The sequence below is a fragment of the Engystomops pustulosus genome, chromosome 5, assembly GCF_040894005.1.
Source record: "Engystomops pustulosus chromosome 5, aEngPut4.maternal, whole genome shotgun sequence".
Classification (NCBI taxonomy): Eukaryota; Metazoa; Chordata; class Amphibia; order Anura; family Leptodactylidae; genus Engystomops; species Engystomops pustulosus.
The window spans coordinates 6,042,167-6,056,929 of NC_092415.1; the positions used below are offsets into that span (position 1 = coordinate 6,042,167).

Consider the following 14,763-nt stretch of genomic DNA (forward strand, 5'->3'; position numbering starts at 1 on the left):
AGGGGGATACAATCTATTACTCTCTGTTATCAGCCATTACATCCCGGGGAGAGGAGACTGTACAGGGGGGATACAATCTATTACTCTCTGTTATCAGCCATTACATCCCGGGGAGAGGAGACTGTACAGGGGGATACAATCTATTACTCTCTGTTATCAGCCATTACATCCCGGGGAGAGGAGACTGTACAGGGGAATACAATCTATTACTCTCTGTTATCAGCCATTACATCCCGGGGAGAGGAGACTGTACAGGGGGGGATACAATCTATTACTCTCTGTTATCAGCCATTACATCCCGGGGAGAGGAGACTGTACAGGGGGGGATACAATCTATTACTCTCTGTTATCAGCCATTACATCCCGGGGAGAGGAGACTGTACAGGGGGGATACAATCTATTACCCTCTGTTATCAGCCATTACATCCCGGGGAGAGGAGACTGTACAGGGGAGATACAATCTATTACTCTCTGTTATCAGCCATTACACCCCGGGGAGAGGAGACTGTACAGGGGGATACAATCTATTACTCTCTGTTATCAGCCATTACATCCCGGGGAGAGGAGACTGTACAGGGGGGATACAATCTATTACTCTCTGTTATCAGCCATTACATCCCGGGGAGAGGAGACTGTACAGGGGGATACAATCTATTACTCTCTGTTATCAGCCATTACATCCCGGGGAGAGGAGACTGTACAGGGGAATACAATCTATTACTCTCTGTTATCAGCCATTACATCCCGGGGAGAGGAGACTGTACAGGGGGGATACAATCTATTACTCTCTGTTATCAGCCATTACATCCCGGGAGAGGAGACTGTACAGGGGGGGATACAATCTATTACTCTCTGTTATCAGCCATTAAATCCCGGGGAGAGGAGACTGTACAGGAGGGGATACAATCTATTACTCTCTGTTATCAGCCATTACACCCTGGGGAGAGGAGACTGTACAGGGGAATACAATCTATTACTCTCTGTTATCAGCCATTACATCCCGGGGAGAGGAGACTGTACAGGGGGGATACAATCTATTACTCTCTGTTATCAGCCATTACACCCCGGGGAGAGGAGACTGTACAGGGGGGATACAATCTATTACTCTCTGTTATCAGCCATTACATCCCGGGGAGAGGAGACTGTACAGGGGGGATACAATCTATTACTCTCTGTTATCAGCCATTTCAGAATTGGCAGGATTAAAGAATGATCTGTTGAATTGTCAGCTCTGTTGGCGAGGGTCAGAGGTATAGTGGTGATGGAGTAGTGGGGGCTGTTATAGCAGTGCGCTGCATCCTGTCTCACTGTGACATAAGACCTTTTTCTTGTTATTTCAAGTGGAAAATGTGCAACGCCTCATGTAGAATCCCAGGGGGCGGCGAGGAGTGAGTGACAACCTGCCCAGCCATGACAGCGTGTACTGCCGCAGAATGGACCCGGCGGATCTCACCACAGGACGACACACGGGGGGTTATTGTCATGTAGAACAGGATGAACATTACTGATGTAGTAGAGATGAATATGTCATCTAAACCCCAAGGGCCACATCACCTGCACATCCTCCACTACAACTGCAGTCCTATGTAACACCACAGATAACATAGTGATATCTCTGAGTACAGATCATGTAGTAGATGTGACCTGCAGTCCTATGTAACACCACAGATAACACAGTGATATCTCTGAGTACAGATCATGTAGTAGATGTGTCCTGCAGTCCTATGTAACACCACAGATAACACAGTGATATCTCTGAGTACAGATCATGTAGTAGATGTGACCTGCAGTCCTATGTAACACCACAGATAACACAGTGATATCTCTGAGTACAGATCATGTAGTAGATGTGTCCTGCAGTCCTATGTAACACCACAGATAACACAGTGATATATCTGAGTACAGATCATGTAGTAGATGTGTCCTGCAGTCCTATGTAACACCACAGATAACACAGTGATATCTCTGAGTACAGATCATGTAGTAGATGTGACCTGCAGTCCTATGTAACACCACAGATAACACAGTGATATCTCTGAGTACAGATCATGTAGTAGATGTGTCCTGCAGTCCTATGTAACACCACAGATAACACAGTGATATCTCTGAGTACAGATCATGTAGTAGATGTGACCTGCAGTCCTATGTAACAGCACAGATAACACAGTGATATCTCTGAGTACAGATCGTGTAGTAGACGTGTGCTGCAGTCCTATGTAACACCACAGATAACACAGTGATATCTCTGAGTACAGATCATGTAGTAGATGTGTCCTGCAGTCCTATGTAACAGCACAGATAACACAGTGATATCTCTGAGTACAGATCATGTAGTAGATGTGACCTGCAGTCCTATGCAACACCACAGATAACACAGTGATATCTCTGAGTACAGATCATGTGGTAGATGTGTCCTGCAGTCCTATGTAACAACACAGATAACACAGTGATATCTCTGAGTACAGATCATGTAGTAGATGTGTCCTGCAGTCCTATGTAACAGCACAGATAACACAGTGATATCTCTGAGTACAGATCATGTAGTAGATGTGTCCTGCAGTCCTATGTAACAGCACAGATAACACAGTGATATCTCTGAGTACAGATCATGTAGTAGATGTGTCCTGCAGTCCCATGTAACACCACACGTAGGAGGTAGATTCATTAGTTTGGTAGGAATTCATTGGCCATTCATCATCTCAGGTCTCAGTACAGATCATTTCTGCAGCCCCATGTAACATCATAGAGAATACGCTGACATCAGCATTACATACATCCACTTAGCTCCAGGCTCGGCTTCAGGTATCAGTGGGCCCCTGGGTGGCAGAGCCTCTCTGGGCCCCTTTGCAATGAACTTACGTGTCAGGATTAAAAATCAGAAACTATAACATTCGCCTGTTCCCTAGTTTATTATATATAACTGCCCCATCATGGATATTTGGGTATTTTATATATAGCCCCCCCTAATCCACATGGATTCCTTATGTACAGCCTAATGTGGGCCCCCCAGCAGCCCTGGACCCCGACACCCGCCCTGTGCTGGAGCCGGCCCTGCATAGCTCTGCTACATCAGTCAGTAAAACATATAAATCCGATGTGACAATGTGACGCTTCCTGCCCAGCGACACATAAAACTCCTGACATACGTTTTGCTCTGTAACCTCTGATACTTGTCACATCACCGACACTGACAAACTCAGCTCTGCTACTCCCACAATATGTAGTATAAACCCTGCACAATCTCTGCCCTGCTACATAAAATAAGATAAATTGTGTAGTGACAAACTCAAATGTGAAGTATGAAGGGGTTAAACCTCATATAAAATATTGATCTATAGTGACAGACCCAGCTCTGCTACATATCAACGAGCAACTACTCATAACACACAAAGGTACCCAATGACAAACTCAAAGCTTCTGTAATTCTAAATCAGAGTAAAAATGATGCAATATCACGGTGTCATTTCTAAATGACAAACTCATTATCACTCCATCCATATTTCTTAAGATCACTCTGCATTTTGCCAAATGACAAACTCAGCTCAGCTACATCCCTAAGTCACACTGCATGCAGCAATGCAAAGTGACAGATAACAATTTACATTGATGATACCAAATGACAAACTCATTTCCAAACCATAGATAATGTTCCTATGGCAGCGTGTACTGTGCCAAGTGACAAACTCAGCTCTGCTACACTCTGATAGCGCTTACTAAAGCTCTGTAAAATAATGTTATTTTACTCAATCCATATTTGCAATGCTGATATTAGCATGTACTGTGCCAAATGACAAACTCAGCCCTGCTACATTACTATACAAATTGAATGATGAAACTGTTACTGTGACTCTACAGAGCGACAAACTCATTATCACTCAATATGTATTTCCAAACCATAGATAACACAGTATGCAATGCACCTGTCAGCAAACTCAGCTCTGCTACATATGTAGAATAACAAGTAACACGTGTCCATAGAGATGATTGAATTGATCAACTTATGTTCACTTCTTACAACCAATAACAGCACATTGTGATATCAGCATGCACTGTGCTGAACGACAAACTCAGCTCTGCTACATTTCTATGTAACATGACAGGTAATGCTTTAATAATAATCATATCTCCATCACTATTCCCAATCATGTGATAGAGGCTTGCACTATGCCAAATGACAAACCCAGCTCTGCTACATTTCTATGTAACATGACAGGTAACGCATTAATAATAATTATTACTCCATCACTATTCCCAATCATGTGATAGATGCATGCACTGTGCTGAACGACAAACCCAGCTCTGCTACATTTCTATGTGAAACGCTTTAATAATCATTACTCCATCACTATTCCCAATCATGTGATAGGCGCATGCACTATGCCAAATGACAAACTCAGCCCTGCTGCATATGTAGAACAACAAGTATACACTATGCTGAAAGACCATCCCTGCTCTACTACATTTCTATGTAACATGACAGGTAACGCATTGATAATAATTATTACTCCATCACTATTCCCAATCCTGTGATAGGCGCATGCACTGTGCTGAATGACAACCTCAGCACTGCTACATATGTAGAATAACAAGCATGCACTGTGCTGAATGACAACCTCAGCTCTGCTGCATATGTAGAATAACAAGCATGCACTGTGCTGAATGACAACCTCAGCTCTGCTACATATGTAGAATAACAAGCATGCACTGTGCTGAATGACAACCTCAGCTCTGCTGCATAAGTAGAATAACAAGCATGCACTGTGCTGAATGACAACCTCAGCTCTGCTACATATGTAGAATAACAAGCATGCACTGTTCTGAATGACAACCTCAGCTCTGCTACATATGTAGAATAACAAGCATGCACTGTGCTGAATGACAACCTCAGCTCTGCTACATATGTAGAATAACAAGCATGCACTGTTCTGAATGACAACCTCAGCTCTGCTACATATGTAGAATAACAAGCATGCACTGTGCTGAATGACAACCTCAGCTCTGCTACATATGTAGAATAACAAGCATGCACTGTTCTGAATGACAACCTCAGCTCTGCTACATATGTAGAATAACAAGCATGCACTGTGCTGAATGACAACCTCAGCTCTGCTACATATGTAGAATAACAAGCATGCACTGTGCCGAATGACAACCTCAGCTCTGCTACATAAGTATAATAACAAGCATGCACTGTGCTGAATGACAACCTCAGCTCTGCTCCTCCTCCCCCTGTAACTTTCCTTACCTTGGAAGTCTCCGGCGCTGGAGCTGCTCATGCAGTTTTCCAGGTAAATCCCGTCCTTGTAGCAGTCGCCCCTCTTCTTGTTGCCCCCCGGGGGGTCTTCGTGGCAGTTGCAGGGGGTCTGCATGATCCCGCAGGGGTGGAGGCTGCTGCTGCTGCCCAGGCAGGTGTCCAGCCACTTGCACAGCATCTGGCAGGCGGCTTTCCGGGGGTTCCGGTTCCCCAGGACCAGATATTCCAGGGAGAAGTCGGTGCCCTGCGGCCGGGGGGTCTTCCATCCCAGCTGGGGGGCTTCCTTGCGGGGGAGGCTTTGTCGCATTTGCAGGAACTGCTTGTTGGACTGCAGGAAGGAGTACTGGACCGAACTGTCGCACAGTTTCAGGACTTCGTCGAAGCTCTCCATCCCCAGGTAGGTTCTGGTGGACTCCAGGAAGGAGTCAAAGTGCGAGGTTCGGATGTGCTGGTGGTCGCATATACCCGGCGGCTTAGATACCTTCATGTACAGGGTGTATCTCCGGGGGTCCGGGTTCTGGATGACCCAGGCGCACACAGAACTGTTCAGGGGGAAGAGAGACAGAGCCGAGAAATAGCCGTAGAATTCCCCTTGGACTTGGGTCGTACAAGAATCCAGTCCCAGGTCCAGTCCGGCGGCCGCCAGGAAGAGGGGCAGCAAGACAAGGCAGGAGTGGTGGGGGGATCCCGGGCTCCTCATCCTAGGTCTCGGCTCCTGGGGAATGGCAGGTAATTGTCAGGCAGGGGCCAGACCTCGGACATAACAGGTGGAGCGGGAGACGGAGCACTTTATGAGGCTCGAGGAGCGGCGGTGCAGCCCTGGTCTCCTTGTGTGCGGCGCCCCCTGGCGGATCTCCCGGGAATCTGAGGAAGGAAAAGAGATACAATGAGATACAATGTAACATTCCGGAGAGGGGGCTCATCCACATGTCAGCGGGGACCCCAGTGCCGCCCCCCCCCCCGGCGTCAGAGACTATCCATGGCAACGCAATTATACGGGGAGGGGGGACACAACAAATACACACAATCCCCTCTCTGATCCTTACATCCAAAATTCAGGAAGGAACCGCAGGGGTTAAAATGGAAAAACAACTCAAATCGATTTCCAAAATGCAAAAATAAATGAAACAGTAAAATTGTATAATATTTCTATAAAAAGCGTGACCCGACTGCATTGTGGGCGGAGAATGAGGGGAGGGGGCGCGGCATGACATATGTAGATCAGTTATAAGATGGGGGGTGGGGGGTTATACAGGATGTCACTCAAAATAGCGGAATTAGTATATTTAAATTTTTTTTTTTTAAATAATGGGCTGAAGGAGTAGGGAGGAGCCTGGGAAATCATCACCTGGAAGTGATGTGGGCGGAGCAAGCCATAGGGGCGGGGCTAGAGATGAGAAGTTCTGAGATTTTTTTGATCATTTTGTGATTTCGCTTCCCAATAAAATTGAGGACTTGGCAAGGTGGGAGGAGCATAAGGCCGTATCGGGATGGAGACGCAGGGACCGGCTGCGAGAACGCAAGGATTTAGCTTCTGTTTAAAAATATATATCCCCTGTAATTCTAATTCACAGGATTCACGGAAAACGAGGGAATGGATAACAGCGCCAAATGTCAGAACACATCGCAGTGACATCCAGTGACCAGGACCGCCCAGGGACCATGAGCCCCATTACTGGGTAACAGGACCCGCCAGGAGGGGGAGATATCTGGGGTCCGGTGAGGAATGAGCATTTGTAGGTCCATATGTAGCAGAGCTACGGGGAAGGATACGCTCAGCACTGCTACATCGCACAGAAGGTTTGCACAGCAGGGATGTGTTGGTTACGTGGGTCACACAGTTCGATGATGAGAGTTTATTAAGAAGATTCAGCTACAGATTTATGGAAATCCACCTAGTACAAGCTCCGGTCTGCATAACAAACTCAGCTCTGCTGTGCTGCTACATCATACACATAGTACAAGGCTCAGCCCTGCATAACAAACTCAGCACTGCTGTGCCGCTACATCGTACACCTAGTACAAGCTCCGGTCTGCATAACAAACTCAGCTCTGCTGTGCTGCTACATCATACACATAGTACAAGGCTTCGCTCTGCATAACAAACTCAGCACTGCTGTGCCGCTACATCGTACACCTAGTACAAGGCTCTGCCCTGCATAACAAACTCAGCACTGCTGTGCTGCTACATCGTACACCTAGTACAAGCTCCGGTCTGCATAACAAACTCAGCTCTGCTGTGCTGCTACATCATACACATAGTACAAGGCTTCGCTCTGCATAACAAACTCAGCACTGCTGTGCCGCTACATCGTACACCTAGTACAAGGCTCTGCCCTGCATAACAAACTCAGCACTGCTGTGCTGCTACATCGTACACCTAGTACAAGCTCCGGTCTGCATAACAAACTCAGCTCTGCTGTGCTGCTACATCATACACATAGTACAAGGCTTCGCTCTGCATAACAAACTCAGCACTGCTGTGCCAATACATCATACACATAGTACAAGGCTCAGCCCTGCATAACAAACTCAGCACTGCTGTGCCGCTACATCGTACACCTAGTACAAGCTCCGGTCTGCATAACAAACTCAGCTCTGCTGTGCTGCTACATCATACACATAGTACAAGGCTCAGCCCTGCATAACAAACTCAGCACTGCTGTGCCGCTACATCGTACACCTAGTACAAGCTCCGGTCTGCATAACAAACTCAGCTCTGCTGTGCTGCTACATCATACACATAGTACAAGGCTTCGCTCTGCATAACAAACTCAGCACTGCTGTGCCGCTACATCATACACATAGTACAAGGCTCTGCCCTGCATAACAAACTCAGCACTGCTGTGCTGCTACATCGTACACCTAGTACAAGCTCCGGTCTGCATAACAAACTCAGCTCTGCTGTGCTGCTACATCATACACATAGTACAAGGCTTCGCTCTGCATAACAAACTCAGCACTGCTGTGCCGCTACATCATACACATAGTACAAGGCTCAGCCCTGCATAACAAACTCAGCACTGCTGTGCCGCTACATCGTACACCTAGTACAAGCTCCGGTCTGCATAACAAACTCAGCTCTGCTGTGCTGCTACATCATACACATAGTACAAGGCTTCGCTCTGCATAACAAACTCAGCTCTGCTGTGCCGCTACATCATACACATAGTACAAGGCTCAGCTCTGCATAACAAACTCAGCCCTGCTGTGCCGCTACATAATACACATAGTACCAGGCTCAGCTCTGCATAACAAACTCAGCACTGCTGTGCCGCTACATCATACACATAGTACAAGGCTCAGCTCTGCATAACAAACTCAGCTCTGCTGTGCCGCTACATCATACACATAGTACAAGGCTCAGCTCTGCATAACAAACTCAGCTCTGCTGTGCCGCTACATCATACACATAGTACAAGGCTCAGCTCTGCATAACAAACTCAGCTCTGCTGTGCCGCTACATCATACACATAGTACAAGGCTCAGCTCTGCATAACAAACTCAGCTCTGCTGTGCCGCTACATCATACACAGGATATCAGAGCTCATCCTGGGCACTTCCAGAGCCCCTCTCCCCCCTCTGGAGGTAATGGAGGGGCTGCCCCCACCCCTGTCTGGGTCTCACATGGAAGATGAATGGTCGTTTAGGAGACAATTCCCATTAGTAAAAAGTGTCAAGTGACAAAGGGACTAAAGTAAGATACAAGAAGCCCCTCCCTGTGTGTGGAGATACAGGGGGGCTAATACTGATGGCCGCCAGCACCCCCTGCTGTGTCCCTCTGTCACATTTATGTATCTATGTGAGTGTCACTCTTACACTGTGGGATTCTATTCATGAAACAGGTGGCTCAGGATGAACAGAGGTCAAGGTTCTGCACTGCATGGAAATGATGAAAATCACTTACATTCAACTTTGTTGTCATTACTAGCACCACTACTACCACCATCATCACTATCACTATTACCACCATCATCACTATCACCACTACTACCACCATCATCACTATCACTACTACTACCACCATCATCACTATCACCACTACCACCATCATCACTATCACCACTACCACCATCATCACTATCACCACTACCACCATCATCACTATCACTATTACCACCATCATCACTATCACCACTACCACCATCATCACTATCACCACTACTACCACCATCATCACTATCACCACTACTACCACCATCATCACTATCACTATTACCACCATCATCACTATCACCACTACTACCACCATCATCACTATCACCACTACCACCATCATCACTATCACTATTACCACCATCATCACTATCACCACTACTACCACCATCATCACTATCACTACTACTACCACCATCATCACTATCACCACTACCACCATCATCACTATCACCACTACCACCATCATCACTATCACTATTACCACCATCATCACTATCACTATTACCACCATCATCACTATCATCACTACTACCACCATCATTACTATCACTACTACTACCACCATCATCACTATCACCACTACCACCATCATCACTATCACCACTACCACCATCATCACTATCACTATTACCACCATCATCACTATCACTATTACCACCATCATCACTATCACCACTACTACCACCATCATCACTATCACCACTACTACCACCATCATCACTATCACTATTACCACCATCATCACTATCACCACTACTACCACCATCATCACTATCACTACTACTACCACCATCATCACTATCACCACTACCACCATCATCACTATCACCACTACCACCATCATCACTATCACCACTACCACCATCATCACTATCACTATTACCACCATCATCACTATCACTATTACCACCATCATCACTATCACCACTACTACCACCATCATCACTATCACTACTACTACCACCATCATCACTATCACCACTACCACCATCATCACTATCACCACTACCACCATCATCACTATCACTATTACCACCATCATCACTATCACTATTACCACCATCATCACTATCACTATTACCACCATCATCACTATCACTATTACCACCATCATCACTATCACCACTACTACCACCATCATCACTATCACTACTACTACCACCATCATCACTATCACCACTACTACCACCATCATCACTATCACCACTACTACCACCATCATCACTATCACCACTACTACCACCATCATCACTATCACTATTACCACCATCATCACTATCACCACTACTACCACCATCATCACTATCACCACTACTACCACCATCATCACTATCACTATTACCACCATCATCACTATCACCACTACTACCACCATCATCACTATCACTACTACCACCATCATCACTATCACCACTACCACCATCATCACTATCACCACTACCACCATCATCACTATCACCACTACCACCATCATCACTATCACTATTACCACCATCATCACTATCACTATTACCACCATCATCACTATCACCACTACTACCACCATCATCACTATCACTACTACTACCACCATCATCACTATCACCACTACTACCACCATCATCACTATCACTACTACTACCACCATCATCACTATCACCACTACCACCATCATCACTATCACCACTACCACCATCATCACTATCACTATTACCACCATCATCACTATCACTATTACCACCATCATCACTATCACCACTACTACCACCATCATCACTATCACCACTACCACCATCATCACTATCACCACTACCACCATCATCACTATCACTATTACCACCATCATCACTATCCCCACTACCACCATCATCACTATCACTATTACCACCATCATCACTATCACTATTACCACCATCATCACTATCACCACTACTACCACCATCACTATCACCACTACCACCATCATCACTATCACCACTACCACCATCATCACTATCACTATTACCACCATCATCACTATCCCCACTACCACCATCATCACTATCACTATTACCACCATCATCACTATCACTATTACCATCATCATCACTATCACCACTACTACCACTATCATCACTATCACTACTACTACCACCATCACTATCACCACTACCACCATCATCACTATCACCACTACCACCATCATCACTATCACCACTACCACCATCATCACTATCACCACTACCACCATCGTCACTATCACTATTACCACCATCATCCCTATCCCCACCACCACTATCATCACTATCACCACTACCACCATCATTTTCACTACTACCACCATCATCACTATCACTACTACCACCACCGTCACATTTACTACTACTATGATCATCATCACTACTACCACTATCATCTCTTTCACAAGAACCACCATCATCACTATCACTACTACTACCACGACCATAACTATCACTACTACCACCATCATCACTATCACCACTACTAACACCATCATTATCATCACTACTACCACCATCATCACTACTACAACCACCGTCACTTTTACTACTACTATGATCACTACTACCACCATCATCTCTTTCACTAGAACCATTCGTTATAACTATCACTACTACCACCATCAGAAGCAGCAGTAATACCACTCCTACCATCCTCCTCCTCCTCCCAGCATGCGGTGGTCCCCAGCAGTGACGCTGGAGCAGGTTGTGCTGAGGAGACGTGTGATGGTGGGTAGTGGAAGCTCCTGAGATAATTGGCGGAGGTGTATGCTGGAGCGGGCACAGATGGGTGAGGGCGCTGCCAACTTCCATGACATTATATCTAATTAACTATAATGTGCGCAATAAAATGTGCAGGGTGAAAAGTTCACACGTGGAGCGCGGTTGTCAGAGGCTCAGTAGTCAGGAGCGCGGCGTCACCGAACGTATCTTATCCTATCATATGTATGAGATAGATAGATATATAGATAGATAGGAGATAGATAGATAGGAGATAGATAGATAGATAGATAGATAGATAGGAGATAGATAGATAGATAGATAGATAGGAGATAGATAGATAGGAGATAGATAGATAGATAGATAGATAGATATGAGATAGATAGATAGATAGATAGATAGATAGATAGATAGGAGATAGATAGATAGGAGATAGATAGATAGATAGGAGATAGATAGATAGATAGATAGATAGATAGAAGATAGATAGGAGATAGATAGGAGATAGATAGATAGATAATAGATAGATAGATAGATAGATAGGAGAGAGATAGATAGATAGATAGGAGATAGATAGATAGAAGATAGATAGGAGATAGATAGATAGATAGATAGATAGATAGGAGATAGATAGATAGGAGATAGATAGATAGATAGATAGATAGATAGGAGATGGATAGATAGATAGGAGATAGATAGATAGGAGATGGATAGATAGATAGATAGATAGATAGGAGATGGATAGATAGATAGATAGATAGATAGATAGATAGATAGATAGGAGAGAGATAGATAGATAGATAGGAGATAGATAGATAGAAGATAGATAGGAGATAGATAGATAGATAGATAGATAGATAGGAGATAGATAGATAGGAGATAGATAGATAGATAGATAGATAGGAGATGGATAGATAGATAGGAGATAGATAGATAGGAGATGGATAGATAGATAGATAGATAGATAGGAGATGGATAGATAGATAGATAGATAGATAGATAGATAGATAGGAGATAGATAGATAGATAGATAGATAGGAGATAGATAGATAGATAGATAGATAGATAGATAGATAGATAGGAGATAGATAGATAGATAGATAGATAGGAGATAGATAGATAGATAGATAGATAGGAGATAGATAGATAGATAGATAGATAGATAGATAGGAGATAGATAGATAGATAGATAGATAGGAGATAGATAGATAGATAGATAGATAGATAGATAGATAGATAGGAGATAGATAGATAGATAGATAGATAGATAGATAGATAGGAGATAGATAGATAGATAGATAGGAGATAGATAGATAGATAGATAGATAGATAGATAGATAGATAGATAGGAGATAGATAGATAGGAGATAGATAATAGATAGATAGCGACTTCCCCCGTCTAGGCCCCTGCTTTGTCAGATTCCCGTAGTTAACTACTTAGGGTCACATGTATCGCTGTTATGCGCCAGAATTATCACAAGCTACAACCATCTGAGTTCCTGCCTCTTATCAATCACTTCACTTTAGGCGCAGTTTAGGCGCAATGTTAGATTCGGGATCTTACATGTGATCCTCCTACAAGCTCCTCTCTGCTTCTCTCCTGCAACCCAGCATGAGAATGACCCCCACAGCAGCACCCAGGTGTGTGACACCCTGCACCCAGTGACCTCCTCAGCAGTGGCTTCTCCTGGAGGGGATCCCCCAGTGCTGATCTCCTGCTGCACCCCTGTAATTCTGCACAGTATCCCCCTCAGACACCAGTGTGGTCATCCTGCTACACAAGGGACACTTCTCTGTCCTGTCTGCAGCTCCACTCACTTCTCTTCTATCCTGCTACACGGGGGCCACTTCTCTGTACTGTCTACAGCTTCCACTCACTTCTCTTCTATCCTGCTACACGGGGATACTTCTCTGTACTGTCTACAGCTTCTACGCACTTCTCTTCTATCCTGCTACACGGGGGACACTTCTCTGTCCTGTCTGCAGCTCCTACGCACTTCTCTTCTATCCTGCTACACGGGGGACACTTCTCTGTACTGTCTGCAGCTCCCACTCACTTCTCTTCTATCCTGCTACACGGGGGACACTTCTCTGTACTGTCTGCAGCTCCCACTCACTTCTCTTCTATCCTGCTACACGGGACACTTCTCTGTCCTGTCTGCAGCTCCCACTCACTTCTCTTCTATCCTGCTACACAGGGGACACTTCTCTGTACTGTCTGCAGCTCCCACTCACTTCTCTTCTATCCTGCTACACGGGACACTTCTCTGTCCTGTCTGCAGCTCCCACTCACTTCTCTTCTATCCTGCTACACGGGGGACACTTCTCTGTACTGTCTGCAGCTCCCACTCACTTCTCTTCTATCCTGCTACACGGGACACTTCTCTGTCCTGTCTGCAGCTCCCACTCACTTCTCTTCTATCCTGCTACACGGGGGACACTTCTCTGTCCTGTCTGCAGCTTCACTCACTTCTCTTCTATCCTGCTACACGGGGGACACTTCTCTGTACTGTCTACAGCTTCCACACACTTCTCTTCTGTCCTGCTGCACGGGGGACACTTATCTGTACTGTATGCAGCTCCACTCACTTCTCTTCTATCCTGCTACACGGGGAGACTTCTCTGTACTGTCTGCAGCTATACTATGGCACTTTTCTGTAGTATCTGCAAAATCCTACAAACTTCTCTTCTCTCCTGCTCCGAGCTGCTGCTTTTGCAGATTGTTTGTAAATAGAAGGTCATGAACTGTAAACAGAGGCTGCAGCTCCTGTCTGTAGTGTGTGTAGTGTCTGTTGAGCTAGGGGATAAGCTAGTTTGGTGTTTAGTCACAAAACTGGCGCAAAAACACTGCAACGGTATGAAAAGGTGCAA

At 45.2% G+C, this 14,763-nt stretch overlaps 1 protein-coding gene across 6 annotated transcripts in view; it reads right to left on the reverse strand.

The window, feature by feature from the left end:
* The window catches only part of ADGRB1 (adhesion G protein-coupled receptor B1), a 460,553-nt gene that overhangs the window by 312,215 nt on the left and 133,575 nt on the right, over window positions 1-14,763 (reverse strand). For all 6 annotated transcript variants that reach the window (XM_072151085.1, XM_072151084.1, XM_072151082.1 and 3 more), the window contains exon 2: window positions 5,246-6,118. In XM_072151085.1, the coding sequence (XP_072007186.1) occupies window positions 5,246-5,954 (709 nt within the window). In that variant the 5' untranslated portion in view covers window positions 5,955-6,118. The remainder of the gene's footprint in view (window positions 1-5,245; window positions 6,119-14,763) is intronic.